Source organism: Trichomycterus rosablanca, chromosome 10 (genome assembly GCF_030014385.1).
Source record: "Trichomycterus rosablanca isolate fTriRos1 chromosome 10, fTriRos1.hap1, whole genome shotgun sequence".
Taxonomy (NCBI): domain Eukaryota; kingdom Metazoa; phylum Chordata; class Actinopteri; order Siluriformes; family Trichomycteridae; genus Trichomycterus; species Trichomycterus rosablanca.
Genome location: NC_085997.1, coordinates 26655913 through 26670705, shown reverse-complemented (window position 1 = coordinate 26670705; position 14793 = coordinate 26655913). Strand labels below are relative to the sequence as shown.

General features: G+C 38.1%; 1 protein-coding gene across 1 annotated transcript; it reads left to right on the top strand.

The window, feature by feature from the left end:
- Positions 1–440: 440 nt before the first annotated feature.
- Positions 441–13281, top strand: dclre1a (DNA cross-link repair 1A (PSO2 homolog, S. cerevisiae)). The gene is made up of 9 exons (XM_063003044.1): positions 441–989; positions 2400–3740; positions 5139–5272; positions 6130–6248; positions 6348–6491; positions 8268–8413; positions 9590–9753; positions 10562–10700; positions 11261–13281. Exons 1-9 carry the CDS (start codon positions 557–559, stop codon positions 11467–11469), a joined length of 2829 nt encoding a protein of 942 aa, XP_062859114.1. The 5' UTR covers positions 441–556; the 3' UTR covers positions 11470–13281.
- Positions 13282–14793: the final 1512 nt, after the last annotated feature.

Sequence of the window (14793 nt, the reverse complement as noted above, 5' to 3'; positions counted from 1 at the left end):
ATCAGCACTTTCGGTAGGTAGATAGCTTCAATAATTCGAATTTTATTTGTTTTAGTTTATTTGGGAAGCTCTTGGTGATAAGGTATAGTAATAAATAGTGTTGTGTGTTTTATTAAACATGTATTTAATACAGGATATTTTAGACTGTATTTTGCGTAACTTTGGTTGCGTCTTAAATTGTTCTTATTGCACTAGATAGTGCGTCTAAGTAGTGGAGACTCGATGGTAATTGAACCTGTCTTGCGTAGTACGGTTGTATGTGATTGAGACAGAGCCGTTGTTGCAAAACAGCGGATTGTAAATAGGAAGATGGGTTGTCCTTTCGTTCTGGCGGTAAGTGTGGACTGAAGATTGTACAGACTGTTGTTTATTTGTGTTTACTATTAATGTTTGCTTTATATTCTGCTTACAAACAGGAATAACGCGTGTATGTCGGTTCTACACACCATGTGGATGCTGCACTGTGTGCATTCGTGTTTAGTAAGTTGGACCTGAGGACAGAAGCACGTCTGTATTAGCAGATAGTTTTTGTTGAACATTGAACCTGGTGGTTCCCATGTCACAGAGCAACTCCGAAAGTGACATTTGGGAATATAAATCTCTTAAAAGAAATAAAAGACAAACCAAAGCATCAGACACCAGTGAACATGGAGCCAAGAAACCAAAGTTGGCCAAACAAGGGATGTCCAAGAAAAAGGTCAACAAAGCCAGCAACAGTAACAGATCCAGTAAGGTGAACTTCCCAATTAAACCATCAACTGAGACAGAAGTCACTTCCCAGGTACAGTCACCTCCCAAGCCTTCTTATCCATCTGTCTCAGAATCACATCCAGAGCATGAGGAATCGTCTTCAGTGACCAACAAAGAGCAGGACCCTCAATCCAGGGGCTATTGCCCTGTCTGTCAAATGCCATTTTCTGTCTTGGTTGTTCAGTCTACCCAGTGGCATGTTGCTGAATGTCTGGAGACCCCTGGAGAAATAAATAAAGGTATCTTATTACTTCACCCAGATCAGTCTTATCTTAGGGACCACCAGATCATGTGGCCCATATGATGATCATACATTAAGGACTAGGACTCAAACAACCATGTTGCCAAAATGTACAAATTCCAAACAAAGAGTCCAAACAAATTTATCATGCAAAAGCCAGGCAGTGTTTTAAGTCTTAATTGGGTTTAGATAGTAAGAGAATTTTAGTGATAATGGGTACATCTAATTAAATTATTTATATATAATTAGAGAATATTTGGGTGGGTCAGTGGGTTGCACTGTCGCAGCAAGAAGGTCCTGGGTTTGATCCCCAGTTGGGGTGGTCTGCGTGGGTTTCCACCGGGAGCGCCTGTTCCCTCCCACAGTCCTAAGACGTGCACGTGAGGTGAATTGGAGATACAAAATTGTCCATTTGTGTTTGACATTAAACTGGCACATGCACACTGAGGGTTGATTTGAGTGTTTCAGAGAGGGGAGAGTCTGAGTGTTTCAGATCTGCATTTTTTCTCTGTAGCCGAGTTCTGATCGGAATCAAACGTCAACAGTTGGAAATGAATTTAAATAAAAACTGTAACTGTCCTACAATAAATTTAAATGTAAACTATATTGCCCTACAAGACATTTAGGGTCAGCAACTAGCTCTGCTTAAACTGCTGTCCTTGCAACGTCTATGGGCAGATTAGGCCAGGAAAAAGGAAAGCTACCTAACCTCTGTCAAACATGTAAGTTCATAGACAATCACAAATTATCTTGTGTGTTGAGAAGCATGCTGCACCACATATATTTAAAGAGTAGGAACATGTGAGTAAGTAATGACAATTGTATTTTATCACTAAATTTGAATATGTATTAACACAAACAGTAATGTCACATGGAAACATTTGACAAAATTGACTTTAATGATAATTTTAATGTAACTAGTTACAAAGCAGTGTATTAAAAAGGGGGTTACCACTGTTACTAATTGACTATTTGCATTTTCACTTGTTTCTGTGACCTGTGCTGGAAAAACCCACATCATCAGTATTGTATGGAAAAAGTGAAAACAATATTTTATGTTACAATAATAATAATAATAATACAATGTTATATCTTTTGAGTTAGAATTAACTTTTTTTTAACTACACTAATGATTAATTAGTCCTATTACTGTGTTTTTTTAGGGGCATGCATTATGACACTTTTTTTTTTTTACTGTATTTGAACATACTGTATGTGCATGCTTTAAGTTTGCTAAGAAACACTACAGAAAAATCAAAAAATCATACAACAAACTAAAATTGACTTTACAATGCACTGAGAACAAATAGAAACAAATGTATATGATAATCACCTTTGTTGATGATGTGTAATGTTGCCTTTATGCTGCCTTAATATTACTCTTACTACTCTTACTTTTTACCCACAGAATGTCCAGATGGTCTTCAATGCTCCTCCACCATTCCAAATCACTACAAGAGATACAGCCACTCTTTTTTAGCTCACAATCGAGCAATAAACAGCACTGAATCTTCAGTTTTAACACTGGGCCACCCAGCCAGTGTTCTAGAAACAACAACATTTAACGATTCCACCATCTCCAGTAAAGACAGTTCTGTGGACAGTGCTGTGAATCTGTCTACTGCATCCAGTCAAAGCGCTTCTCCTGCTCGTGGAACTGGAGAATCTACTTCTTCTAACCGTCCTAATGCCTTGACGCTATTGCGATCTCCAGGACTTGAGGACATTAAGAAAAAGAAAGGCTGGTCCCCTGCTAGCAAAGCATCTAGATCTTTGGGTTCATCTCAGGAAGCTAAAGTTAGTATTTCAACCCCAGTTAAAAAAGAAAATTATGTGCAGACTAGTGAAATTAAAAAGGAGCCAGCTAATTTAGATGATGATGATTTTATATCTTACTCTCCTCTGTCTGAGCTCCCAGTTTTTAAGGAACACGATGGAAATGAGGATAATGATTCAGTGATATTATTTAATGATTTTGCAAGTGATGATGAGATTGTGGCCGATGTATTGGATCAGTATGATGCAGAGAAAACCATTAGCCAGGATGATCAGGTCATTAAAGAGTCTTTGCACACCTGTGACCAATTAGAATTCATTGAATCAAATGAACGACTGAAAAGTTCCAGCTCTGCAGGTGGTGCTGATGGGCAACATCTGCTCACTTCTTCCCCTTTTAGACACTCCAAAGATAAGAGTTTAGAGAAAAACTGTAAAAAGAAGCTTCAACTACCATCTACTCAAAGTTTAGTTCTTGAACGCCTCCGTGAGTGTATATCAAATCCTGCATCAGATACCAGACCTAATTTTCTCAGTGAAGAGATGCCTACCACTCATGCAACCATGTCATCCACCAAGAATCAAAACTCCTCAGTATTCACCAAGCCCAAGGTGGGTGTCCCTGGGTTAAAGCAAACTGATATTGGGATCTTTTTTGGATTAAAGCCATTAAAAGAAAAGGCTGGACCAGAAGTGAAACCAGATGAAGAGGCAAGCCTTCAGGTAATCTCTGCAGCCAGGAAAAGTTTAGTTACTGCCAAGGAAGCTGCTAAACGGCCGAACAGACGAGGAAAAAGGAACACAGCTGTTTCGGTAATGGCCTTGACAGCAGAAGAAATAAAAGAAAGCGCTGCTCAGCCCACGCCAACAGAAGGAGACAGAGAAGCAAAGCCACAGAAAAGGAAAACGTGGAACAGAGGAAGAGCGACAGATGGAGTGCCCAAACAATGTCCATTCTACAAGAAAATCCCAGGTTAGTTGCTTTCCTAATGTGAGTTGCCAGCTTTTTAATGGCACTGTTTCAGTTGATTCCTTTGGGATTATCTTTGTTACTACTACTTTGTTTTCTATTTGTTAAATTTATAATATTATGGTATGAGTAATTTCCATGCCATATAAAAAGAAAAGATTAGCTTATGCAGTGTGTTAAAATATAAAGCATTTGTAATTTCCTTTTACTCTTTTCATCCTATTTGTCTCTTGTATAAAGTGAAATCCAATTTGATGCCCATTCAGAACAGTATCAGTACCAGCACTCACCATTGCATCGTGACACTGGAATTAGTTTGATGATAAAACTTTTTGTCAGTCAGTGTCCTATTATATACAGTACTTATATATGTGTAGACTTACAGTTTTAATAAATAATATTTGTTTTAAAAAATGGACTGATCTGTGCTGCCTTGGAAAGCCTTATATGTTAATTAATAGTCAAAAACCATTAAGTTGGCTTTGATGTAATTTTTCATGATCATGATTCATCATAGATTGTTTCAGGCTTTAGATTTGTTTCTTTGTTTCTTTTAGAATACATGGTCCTAAATAGGAGTAAAAATAATAATAAATAAAATATCCAATATGACACTTACATGTTTCTACTTAAGAGTCCTTCCTAGTATCTTAGACAAAGATAATGATTAGTGTTGTCATTAATTTACTTCATATGATTTAGTGAAATTGCACTTGGGTGGAACAGTGACCATTTGGGCATTTACACGCAGGCATGATTGGATAAGGCTTTGCAATGGATTGGTACTCAAGTTCTTTTTTTTTTTTTTTTTTTTTTTTTTTTCCACTTTTCCCCCCAATTTTTCTCCCCTAATCTAGTCGTGTCCAATTACCCTGATTTGTGTCCTCTATACTGATTCGACCCTTCACCGCTGACTGAGGACGCCTCTCAAATGACATACGCCCCCTCCGGCACGTACAGTCAGTACAGACTGCCTTTTTCACCTGCATGAGTCAAGTTCATACACTTGACTAACACTGTGTATGGAGGGCCACACCCCCATCAGCATTATCAGGCGCCATCAGTCAGCCAGCAGGGGCCTCACCAGTTATGAGGACCTATGATCCGACTTTCTTACCCTCTAACCCTGAACAACAGCCAATCATTGTTCATGCTGCCGCCCAGCCCAGTCGGAAAGGCAGAGCTGAGATTCGATACCATGTAATTGAAATCCCAACTCTGGTGCGCTAGCGTACTTTACCGCAGCGCCACCTGAGCGGCTGGATTGGTACTCTTTGTGTGTGTTACTACATTGTGCCCAGTGATATCCGGTAATCTGGAGCCATTGTGACCCAACCGTCATTATTTAAAATGATGTACAGATGTTAAATAAATGCCTTCTCTTTACTTGTTTTTGTTCAGGAACTAGCTTTGCTGTGGATGCTTTTCAATACGGCGCTGTAGAGGGCATTACGGCCTACTTCCTCACCCACTTTCACTCGGATCATTATAATGGACTGACTAAGAATTCAATGCTGCCTATATATTGTAATAAAGTAAGTATGTTTGCCTTAATGTAAAGGTTCAGAGGCTCATTTGTTTTTGAATAATTATAAAAGTATTGTTTTTGAAAGTATGTGAGTGCTATGTTTTCCTCTGTGGGATATTTAGTAAAGCACATATTAGATAAGTACATAATGTTATAAAAATGTCAAGCAATGCATTTTTTTAAAATGTCTTGTTAAGAGTTGTTAGTTAAAGGAAACATTTCTTAAAGCAGAAAAAAAAAAACAGTATTTACAACTTGAAAAATGCTTATGGTCATGATTGGGATTGTTTTATGAATGTCTTTGTAATTAATGTTGCAGGAAAAATGAAAGTACCAAAATTTTATTAGTGGTCTATAAATCTCTCCTCAAGGCTTAGTAATTGTGGTTTCATTATTACATTGTGCTTTGCCTCTTTAATAGGGCGTCATGGTGGCTCGGTGGGTAGCACTGTCGCCTCACAGCAAGAAGGTCCTGGGTTCGATCCCCAGGCGGGGCGGTCCAGGTCCTTCCTGTGCGGAGTTTGCATGTTCTCGCCGTGTCTGCGTGGGTTTACTCCGGGAGCTCCATTTTCCTCCTATAGTCCAAAAACATGCAGGCAGGTTAATTGGAGACACTGAATTGACCTATAGGTGAATGGGTATGTGTGTATGTCTGCCCTGCGATGGACTGGCGCCAGGGTGCTTCTGTGTACCTTGCGTGCGCCCATTGAAAAGCTGGAATAGGCTCCAGTAACACCCCCCCCCCCCCCCCCCCCCCCCGTCCCCCGCGACCCTAATTGGAAAAGCGGTCAAGAAAGTGAGTGAGTTTAATAATGACATTTTTTATGCATCATACAAGGCTTGACCTGACTTGCATTACTGTAGATTACAGGAAATCTGGTGAAGAGTAAGCTAAGAGTGGACGAGAAGTACGTCCACATTCTCCCAATGAACAAGGAGTGTACAGTGGATGGTGTAAAAGTTATTCTACTGGATGCTAATCAGTGAGTTCCTATGAAAAGCTTTGCATTCGTTTAGTATTATGTTATTAGTAGTTGGAAGACTTGCAGTGAGGGACATTGTGTTATGTGTTTCCTGTCCAGCTGTCCAGGTTCGGCTATGTTGCTGTTTTTGCTGCCAGATGGCCAGACTGTGCTCCACACAGGTGATTTCCGAGCTGATTCGTCCATGGAGCGCTACAGAGAGCTGCAGAGCTTACGAATTCAGACGCTTTATCTGGACACCACGTAAGTCTTTTTTTTTTTCATAGAACAGCTGATTGAAGAATTTTTTTCTGATCTGATCTTCGTTAAAATCTCTCAGACATTCTAGTTTGATTGTATCTTTTTGTGCCTTTGATAAACTAAAACTTATAATCAGGGTACCAGTCTGTCAGCTGTACAAGGAACACGCTGTACCAGTTTTAAAAAAATCCCACATCCGTCTACAACCCCAGACACTCTGATCATCCCGTCTGTTCCTTTTGTTATTTCTGCCCACAAAAAAAGTAATGACAGTTGGTTCATTTCCCAAGAGTCTAACAAAAGTATTTTAACCATGGTGATGAGCTGAGCTTTTTCTTATTAATTAACAACAAAGTTTTTTGCTGTTTTAACCCCATGCTATTCTAAACTTTAAAAGTCAAAGTTTGCTTAATACAAATAAAGAAAATGCTAATTAAGTACTGGTCACACCGGTCTGGACACCGGTGCTGTCTCTTCATCTTTGTTTCGAAGGCATGGAACAAGGCATGGATATAAAACAATATCTAAAGCTTTCAACATCACAGTGACCTGAAGCATGCTGCACAAAAAAAGTCTCTAAATGTCCTTTAGTGACCCAGCCCAATCTCAGACTTTTTTTTCTATTTTATTTATGCACTGCTGGAAATCCCTAATTGCATTCGAGGAGGGTATGTTGCTGCTCACGCCTCCTCCGACCCGTGCGCAGTCCTAGCGGACCCCTTTCTTTAGCCCATGCTTCTGCACAGGTGCCTCTATCTGCTAACCAGGGTCCTTGCACAGCGTTTGAAGACCCCACCCACATAGTCCGGCCATCCCACCCTAGCAGACACAGTTGCCAATTAGTGTCTGCTGCAGGCACTGCCAATTATGCCTGCTACATGGTGCCCAGCTGACTGGTGGCAACGCCGAGTTTCAAACTGAGAAGTTCAGAATCTTAGCGCTGGTGTGCTAGTGGAATATCCTGCTGCGCCTCCTGGGCGCACCAATCTTAGACTTAAACCCCATCGATCCCATGTGAATAGATGTATAGATGCACACCACCCAATCTGATAAAGCGGATAGAGAGGGTTTGCCATGAAAAATAGGATAAACTGCCCAAATCCAGGTATGCAATCCAGAAAAGATGTTATTTCTGCCTTTTTAGGATTTGAATACTTGTAAATGAGATGTTTTAGTTCTTGATTTTCAGTTTGTTTTCTAAAACGTTTCCACTTTATTATGGGTGATTACGTGTAAATTTTATGGGTACAAATAGCAATTTTATTTGTTCATTATTAAATTCCCAGTGCCAAAGTGTGCAGAAAGTCAAGGGGTCTGAATGCTTTCTGATTCTACTGTATGATGATTGAAAACACATAATTAGTTCGACACACAATTGATCCATTTTTGTTTTCATGTATTTTCAGTTTGCCATAATATGCACTTGCCATAATGATTTTGTGAGAACTGTTTAGAAGTATGGAAGCAATTCTTAAGTGCTTGATTAATTAAGCCCAGAAATCTAGTAAAGCCGGTAATGCAAAGCCATGTTTTTGATGCTTCATTTACTAATGACCAAGTTGTTGCTTTGCTAAGTGAAAATAAGTTAACACATCTTTAAACGAGAAACTAATGTAAATATGTCAATACATTTTCTACTCATTTTAGTGCACAGTTTATTTACTTCCCAAGTTAAACACTACGTACTTTTAATTAAACATTTTATATTAACATTTGTTCCCCTTGTGAGTGTAAAGCATATGAGGAAATTACCATTTGTATCCTGTCATTCTGATGCAGGTATTGCAGTCCAGAATATTCATTTCCTACACAGCAGGAGGTGATCAGCTTTGCTGCTAATACAGCCTTCGAGCTAATCACACTCAACCCTCGCACACTGGTGGTATGTGGGACTTACTCTGTGGGTAAAGAGAAAGTCTTTTTGGGTGAGTAATGTTGTTGCTATTCTAGAACGATGTCCGTTGCACTTGTACACTACATTAGCAGGTTCTAGTGGATGAAAATCCTTGGTGAATAACCACATGTGCATTATGAACTGATGCAGCCATATAATAAATAAATTAATAAATATATCAACGTTTTTATATATCAAAATATATATCTAGTCTATAACCTCTATCTAGTCTAGTTTCTTATTGCTAAAAGTGTCAATAAGCCTACATAGATACAGTATATGAGCATTCTTTAAAAGGTTTTCGCACTTTTTTAACTCTATTTATTGGGAATTTCAAAAACAAATGACATCACCTTTCTACATAGTCACCTTCCGATGCATTATTTCCAGCATCATACTAACTTTTTAATGCCATCAGCAAAAAATGTTTTTGGTTGAGCGTGTAGCAACTGATGCACCACTGCTTTCACAACATCATCATCATCACATGAAATCTTCTTTCCCTTAAAGCTTCTTTGAGCGTCCAAAAAGGTGGAAATCAGATGGTGCTAAATCCGGACTATAAGCGTCTCTCAGACACGACCAATTAATACTCCTCCCACCCTCACTGTTTCCAACCAACATATAAAAGTGCGGAAACTTTTTGAAGACCCCTCGTAACTTGCATATGACTAGAACTATCAGCACCATTCGAAATTCATATAAACAAAAAGATTTTAAAGCATGTTTCCATTTATATTGTATGTTTACTTTAAATAATTGTTTATGAACCCATAAACTGTCATTTTCTTTTTTTACTGGCATAGAAATATAGAGGCCATATTTTGCTAGAGAATACACACTTAAAATTAGACAAATGTTTGTTGAACTTAAGACAGACAGACAGTTGGTACTAAAGTATAAACGTCTGAAAATGCTACAATATTATGGTAATAATTAAAATGACCATAATTAAAATATACTAGGTAAGACACCAACAATGTGAACTTTCACAGTACTGTATGCTTGAAGGCAGCCCCATATCATGATGCTCCCACCTCTGTACATCACACTTCACTGTAGGAATTGCAATAGTTACTTGGACATTGCTAGATTTGGAGAAAAGGGGGGAAACTATGCCACACCCACCCCCAAAAAGAAAATAAACATTTAAATCTGGTGCAAGACACTGATCCTTAAATTTTTTTTCTTCCCACCCCATTTTTAGCAATTGGTCAGGTTTTGGGTTCTAAGATTTACATGTCGAAGGAAAAGTATAGGACCATGTGCTGTCTGGAGTCACAGCAGATCTGCCAGTCTGTTACTGCTGATATAAAGGAGATGAAGAAAGCCCAGGTCCACGTCCTTCCCATGATGCAGCTCAATTTCAGGGTGAGATTTGGTCTGTTTAGAATTGTAATTTCCAAGCAATTGAATATGCACCTTTAAAAGAATAAACAAAATGCCAATAAATGTTTGTTTATTTAATATGCAAAATATGCTAATGTTCTCAGATTAGTCAATACACATTAAAATGCATTACCTAATTATAGCTGCAAAGTTAAAGTAGGCCACTGATTCATTAGAAAATGTATCACCTACACACTGTGCCAGATTACAAAAAGAGCTGTGCTTCAGCATCCAGATCTGCAGTGTGTCATCTTTCACTGTAATGCTGATGCATTTGTTGACTTGGCTGGTTTAGCAGTACAAAAAAATCTCAAGTGTACATTTGTCCTTGCCTGGCTTGTTTGTTTTTCTCTTTTTAATGTGATAAAATAGTTGAATACTGGAGAGTTAACAATGGCAAAAGGACACTTAATATTTGGTTATTTAATCTATACTGAGATAGGAAGTACTGTAGTTTCTTATGACCTGTCAAAATGTGCACATGAATGTGCGATTTGATTCTAGCTGGGTTTCCACCCAAACCTTTTGAAAAATAATATGCAAATATAATGAAGCTATAGTTTTATTATATGCAAATATAATGAAGCTGCATATAATGAAGCTGTAATTCCATCAGCTATTGTTAAGCCATGTCAAACCAGCTTTAAATGGCCATGGCCTTAGAGGCTGCAATGCTAGAAAGCAACCCCCTTTTTTTTTTTGTCTGTGTCAAGAGCAATCTTTAGGTGACATTTAACATTACTATGTTAACATAGTGATTTCTTTTTTTATATATATTGTCTGTTTTCAGAATTTAAGAGCATACTTGAACAAGTTATCAGGAACTTATGACCAGCTGGTGGCATTTAAGCCTACAGGCTGGACTTTCACTCAGTCACAGGCGGTGCAGGACATACAACCTCAAGTCGAAGGCAATATCAGTATTTATGGTATGTAAAAGTTCGAAAGCTTTTATCACTCAAATTATTCTAGAAAAAAAGAGACATGTTTCATGTTTAATAATGACAAATAAGCTTAATATTAAATTATCTATAAAATATACATAGGTGAAGTTTTGCTACATACCAGGTAAATGGGTAACATTTGTGTTGCATATACAGTATATGTAGTACTGTAAACACTGTTTTCCACACAGAGCGGCACGGTGGCTCAGTGGGTAGCACTGTCGCCTTACAGCAAGAAGGTCCCGGGTTCGATTTCCATGTGAAGCGGTCTGGTCCTTTCTGTGTGGAGGTTGCATGTTCTCCCCGTGTCCGCGTGGGTTTCCTCTGGGTGTTCTGGTTTCCTCCCACAGTCCAAACTGGAGTGAATTTGAGATTCTAAATTGTACATGACTGTGTTTGATATAACCTTGTGAACTGATTAATCTTGTGTAATGAGCAACTACAGTTTCCTGTCATGAATGTAACCAAAGTGTAAAACATGACGTTAAAATCCTAATAATGAACAAACCATCTGTTATTCATAAGGAATGTTTTGTCTGTTACAGGTATCCCATACAGCGAGCACAGTAGCTTCCTGGAACTGAAGCGCTTTGTGCAGTGGCTACGGCCTCTGAAGATCATTCCCACGGTGAATGTAGGCAGCTGGAGCAGCAGAAAGGCCATGAAAGATTACTTTGCCCAGTGGCAAGCTGAGGGCAAAACTGTTAATGAAATACCATGCAGCAACAGCAGTAGATCCTATTCAAGGCAGTAACTGAGAACTGCCTCACCACTGGTCAGCCTTTGGCCAAATAATCAAACATCTGTAATGGTGGTACGATCTCTGCAAATGTTCCAGAAGACTTTAAGCTGGATTTTACATGCTGCTGCCACAGCCGGTTTAATCGCTGATATTTGCCAATGTCATTTACTTATACCTCAGTGTTTACATTTCAGTTCAGATTAAACAGCCAGCATAAAATATATTTTAAAACATTTCTAGAACTCAGTCGGAGATGCTCAGTGCGTACTATATGTCTTTAATTTTCATAAGTCAACTTCCCTTGACTTGCTAATGTCTGTCTTTCAATGTTTTAGATGTCTGATCAAAGTAGTATGCACATTTTTACACACATTTTTAATAAATTTGTTACTATCTAAACTTAATTATCCAAATTTTAAAGACACATCCTTAAATACATTAATTAATTAACTGCACTAACTGCTTTATTCTGGTCAGGGTTTTGGTGGGTCTGGTGTTATTTGGAAACACTGGGAAATTACACAGATTACACAGTAGACAGTGGAACAGTTTCATAACACGGCAACATGCACTTCTATTTAGTGATTCATTTACACACATGGGCTTGTACCTTAACGCAGCCAATCCACCTGCCCCCGAATAAACCAAAGTATTTTGTGGAACGTGTAAACACTGTAAGCATAGCACTGACTGAAAAAGAGAAACCCTGGTTCTCAGGGCTTATTTTTTGGTATGGCACCCACTGTACTATATGCACCACTATCCTGCCCTAATTAATACATGAAGTTTTAAAAGGGTTAACAATGAATGTCGAGCTTTTTGCACTTTTATCAGCTTTTACATATTTTTTTGATAAAGTAGATAGATAAAGTATCCCCAAGGAACTGAAAACACAATGACATTTAAGAGTGTGAAAGGTATTACTTATAATGCCTGATGACACTGATCACACAGACTTTATTCTGCACACACTCTAACAGTGTATCTTGCATCATGAAGAAGGGAATCAGATAATGGTGACCACAGGCTGTTGAGCAGCTCAAGTCTTGCACTTTTGCAGGTGAAACGTTTTGCCCATTCTTGCTTGATACATCAATCATTAAAATTGTAATTACTAGGAAAGGTGAGGTAAATGTGGCTGTATCCCAAATGTGTTTGAGTGTGTTGCTGACATCAATTACTAAATGTGTTTATATGTCCAAAATACAATTAAGTTGGGAATGGCACAATGTGGCTCAGTGGGTAGCACTGTTGCCTCACAGCAAGAAGGTCCTGGGTCTCGGGGTCCCAGGTGGGGAGGTCCGGGTCCTTTCTGTGTGGAGTTTGCATGTTCTCCCCGTGACTGTGTGGGTTTCCTCTGGGAGCCTTGGCTTCCTCCCACAGTCCAAAGACATGCAAGTAAGATGAATTGGAGATACAAAATTGTCCATGACTGCTTTTGACATTAAAACCTAAACTGATGAATCTTGTGTAATCTGTTACTACCTGTCCTGTCATGAATGTAACCAAAGTGGAAAACATGACGTTAAAATCCTAATAAATAAATAACAGTTAAGTTGGTCCATGAAATTGCTGGAAATCTTTTTTTTTTGTACTTTTAATATAGTTAAAGATTCAAGAGATTGAACAAATAACCAATTCTTATTATTTAATTGTACAAAATGTCCTAACTTTTGTAGAAATAGGGTTTGTAATTTTATCCATTAATTCAGATCCAATTTAGTGACTCCTGGAAATTAAGCCTTACTGTAAATCTAGTGCTATATGATGTAAACCTCCAGGACAAAGTTTTGTGTAATAAAATGTCATGTTAACTCTAAACTACATTATTTGAAGTTGTCTTAACATTATTTTGTAGATCTAAATGCAGAATACCTGCCATAAATAAAAAAGCCAAAACTGTTAACAAGGATTAAGTTTTTAATACATATATACATTTTACAGTACAGTAAAGATTATTTTTAATACATATATACCTTTAATAGTACAGTATGGATTATTTTTAATACATATATACTTTTCACAGTACAATATAAACAATGAAAATATTACATACAGAATGTCTGAGTTTAGTCCCAGTGTACCGGACGAATAATATAGAGCAGAAAGTGCATTTAAATTATGATTTTTACTTTTTTATGAGCAGCTTACTTCACAGTTCTAGTCCAAAAACGTCCAGAAACAAGTTCAGACCCCAGCCACTAGAGGGAGCCATAATGCATACTAAAAATCAAACATCCGTAGCGACTGTTCATGTCTGGTACAAAGGCACACATTTGTGTAAAAATTAAATTAAATTGTGGTCATATTTAAGATATCCAAGTTAATACAGAGGGTGGCACACTGGATGTATAGGTAGCACTGTCACCTCACAATGAGTAGGGTCATGGGTTTGATTCCCAGATGGAGCAGTCCGAGTCCAAAAACATGCAGTCCGGCAAACCGGAGCTACCAAAATTGGCCAATGTGTTTGTGTGTGTTTGCCCTGTGATGGACTGGTGACCTGTCTGGGGTGTTTCCCACCTTTTGCCAGTGAATTGGACCCACCGTGGCCTTGAGCAGGATAAAGCAGAGGTAAAACGGACAAAGAATGAATGAAAGATTATATGGACCTAAAAGATTTCAGTGATAAACAGGATCAGTGTAAAATGTACTGATGATATATTTTTATACACCAATACTGGCACAGTTAATAACTTCTACAGAAAATGCACATTTATTTAACAACCTACAGACAATCAAGTGTCAGTGCTTACTTGGTCTTCAGAACTGAATTGAAAAGAACTGGGTATAGTATCCTGGTAAATAAATCTGACAGGTTAATGACAGATGTATCAGACTAAAATTACTGTACAACTAAATGTAGTTTGGAATAATATAAATATATATAAAAAGAATGGCTATACAAACTGTTAGATATATAGATTTTAGTAAGAGTAATTTAAATGTTTCAGTTAATTTAATATTATCTATTGTACACTATTCATTCATTTTATTACTTGGGATAAAGACTGAACCCTAAAACCCAAAACATCAAATGCCTTGTTTTTATTAGTCACATATCCATATACACGTGTATAGTACAACGAAATTCTTTCTTCACATATCTCAGCTTGTTTGGAAGCTGGGGTCAGAGCACAGGGTTAGCCATTGTACGGTGCGCCTGCAGCAGAGAGGGTCAAGGGTCTTGCTCAAGGGCCCAACAGTGGCTGCATGGCAGAGCTGGGATCCAAACTCTCAACCTTTCAACTGATAGCCCAAAGTCATACCCACTACCCACCACTGTCCCTAATAAAAAAAAAAAAATACAATTTGTAAGTTTTGAGGCTGTGTAAG

Coding starts and splice junctions, on each gene's coding strand:
- dclre1a (XM_063003044.1), top strand. CDS start 557: ATGTCACAGAGCAACTCCGAAAGTGACATTTGGGAATATAAATCTCTT. Junction 990..2,399: donor CCCTGGAGAAATAAATAAAG/GTATCTTATTAC, acceptor TTTTACCCACAG/AATGTCCAGATGGTCTTCAA. Junction 10,701..11,260: donor AGGCAATATCAGTATTTATG/GTATGTAAAAGT, acceptor TGTCTGTTACAG/GTATCCCATACAGCGAGCAC.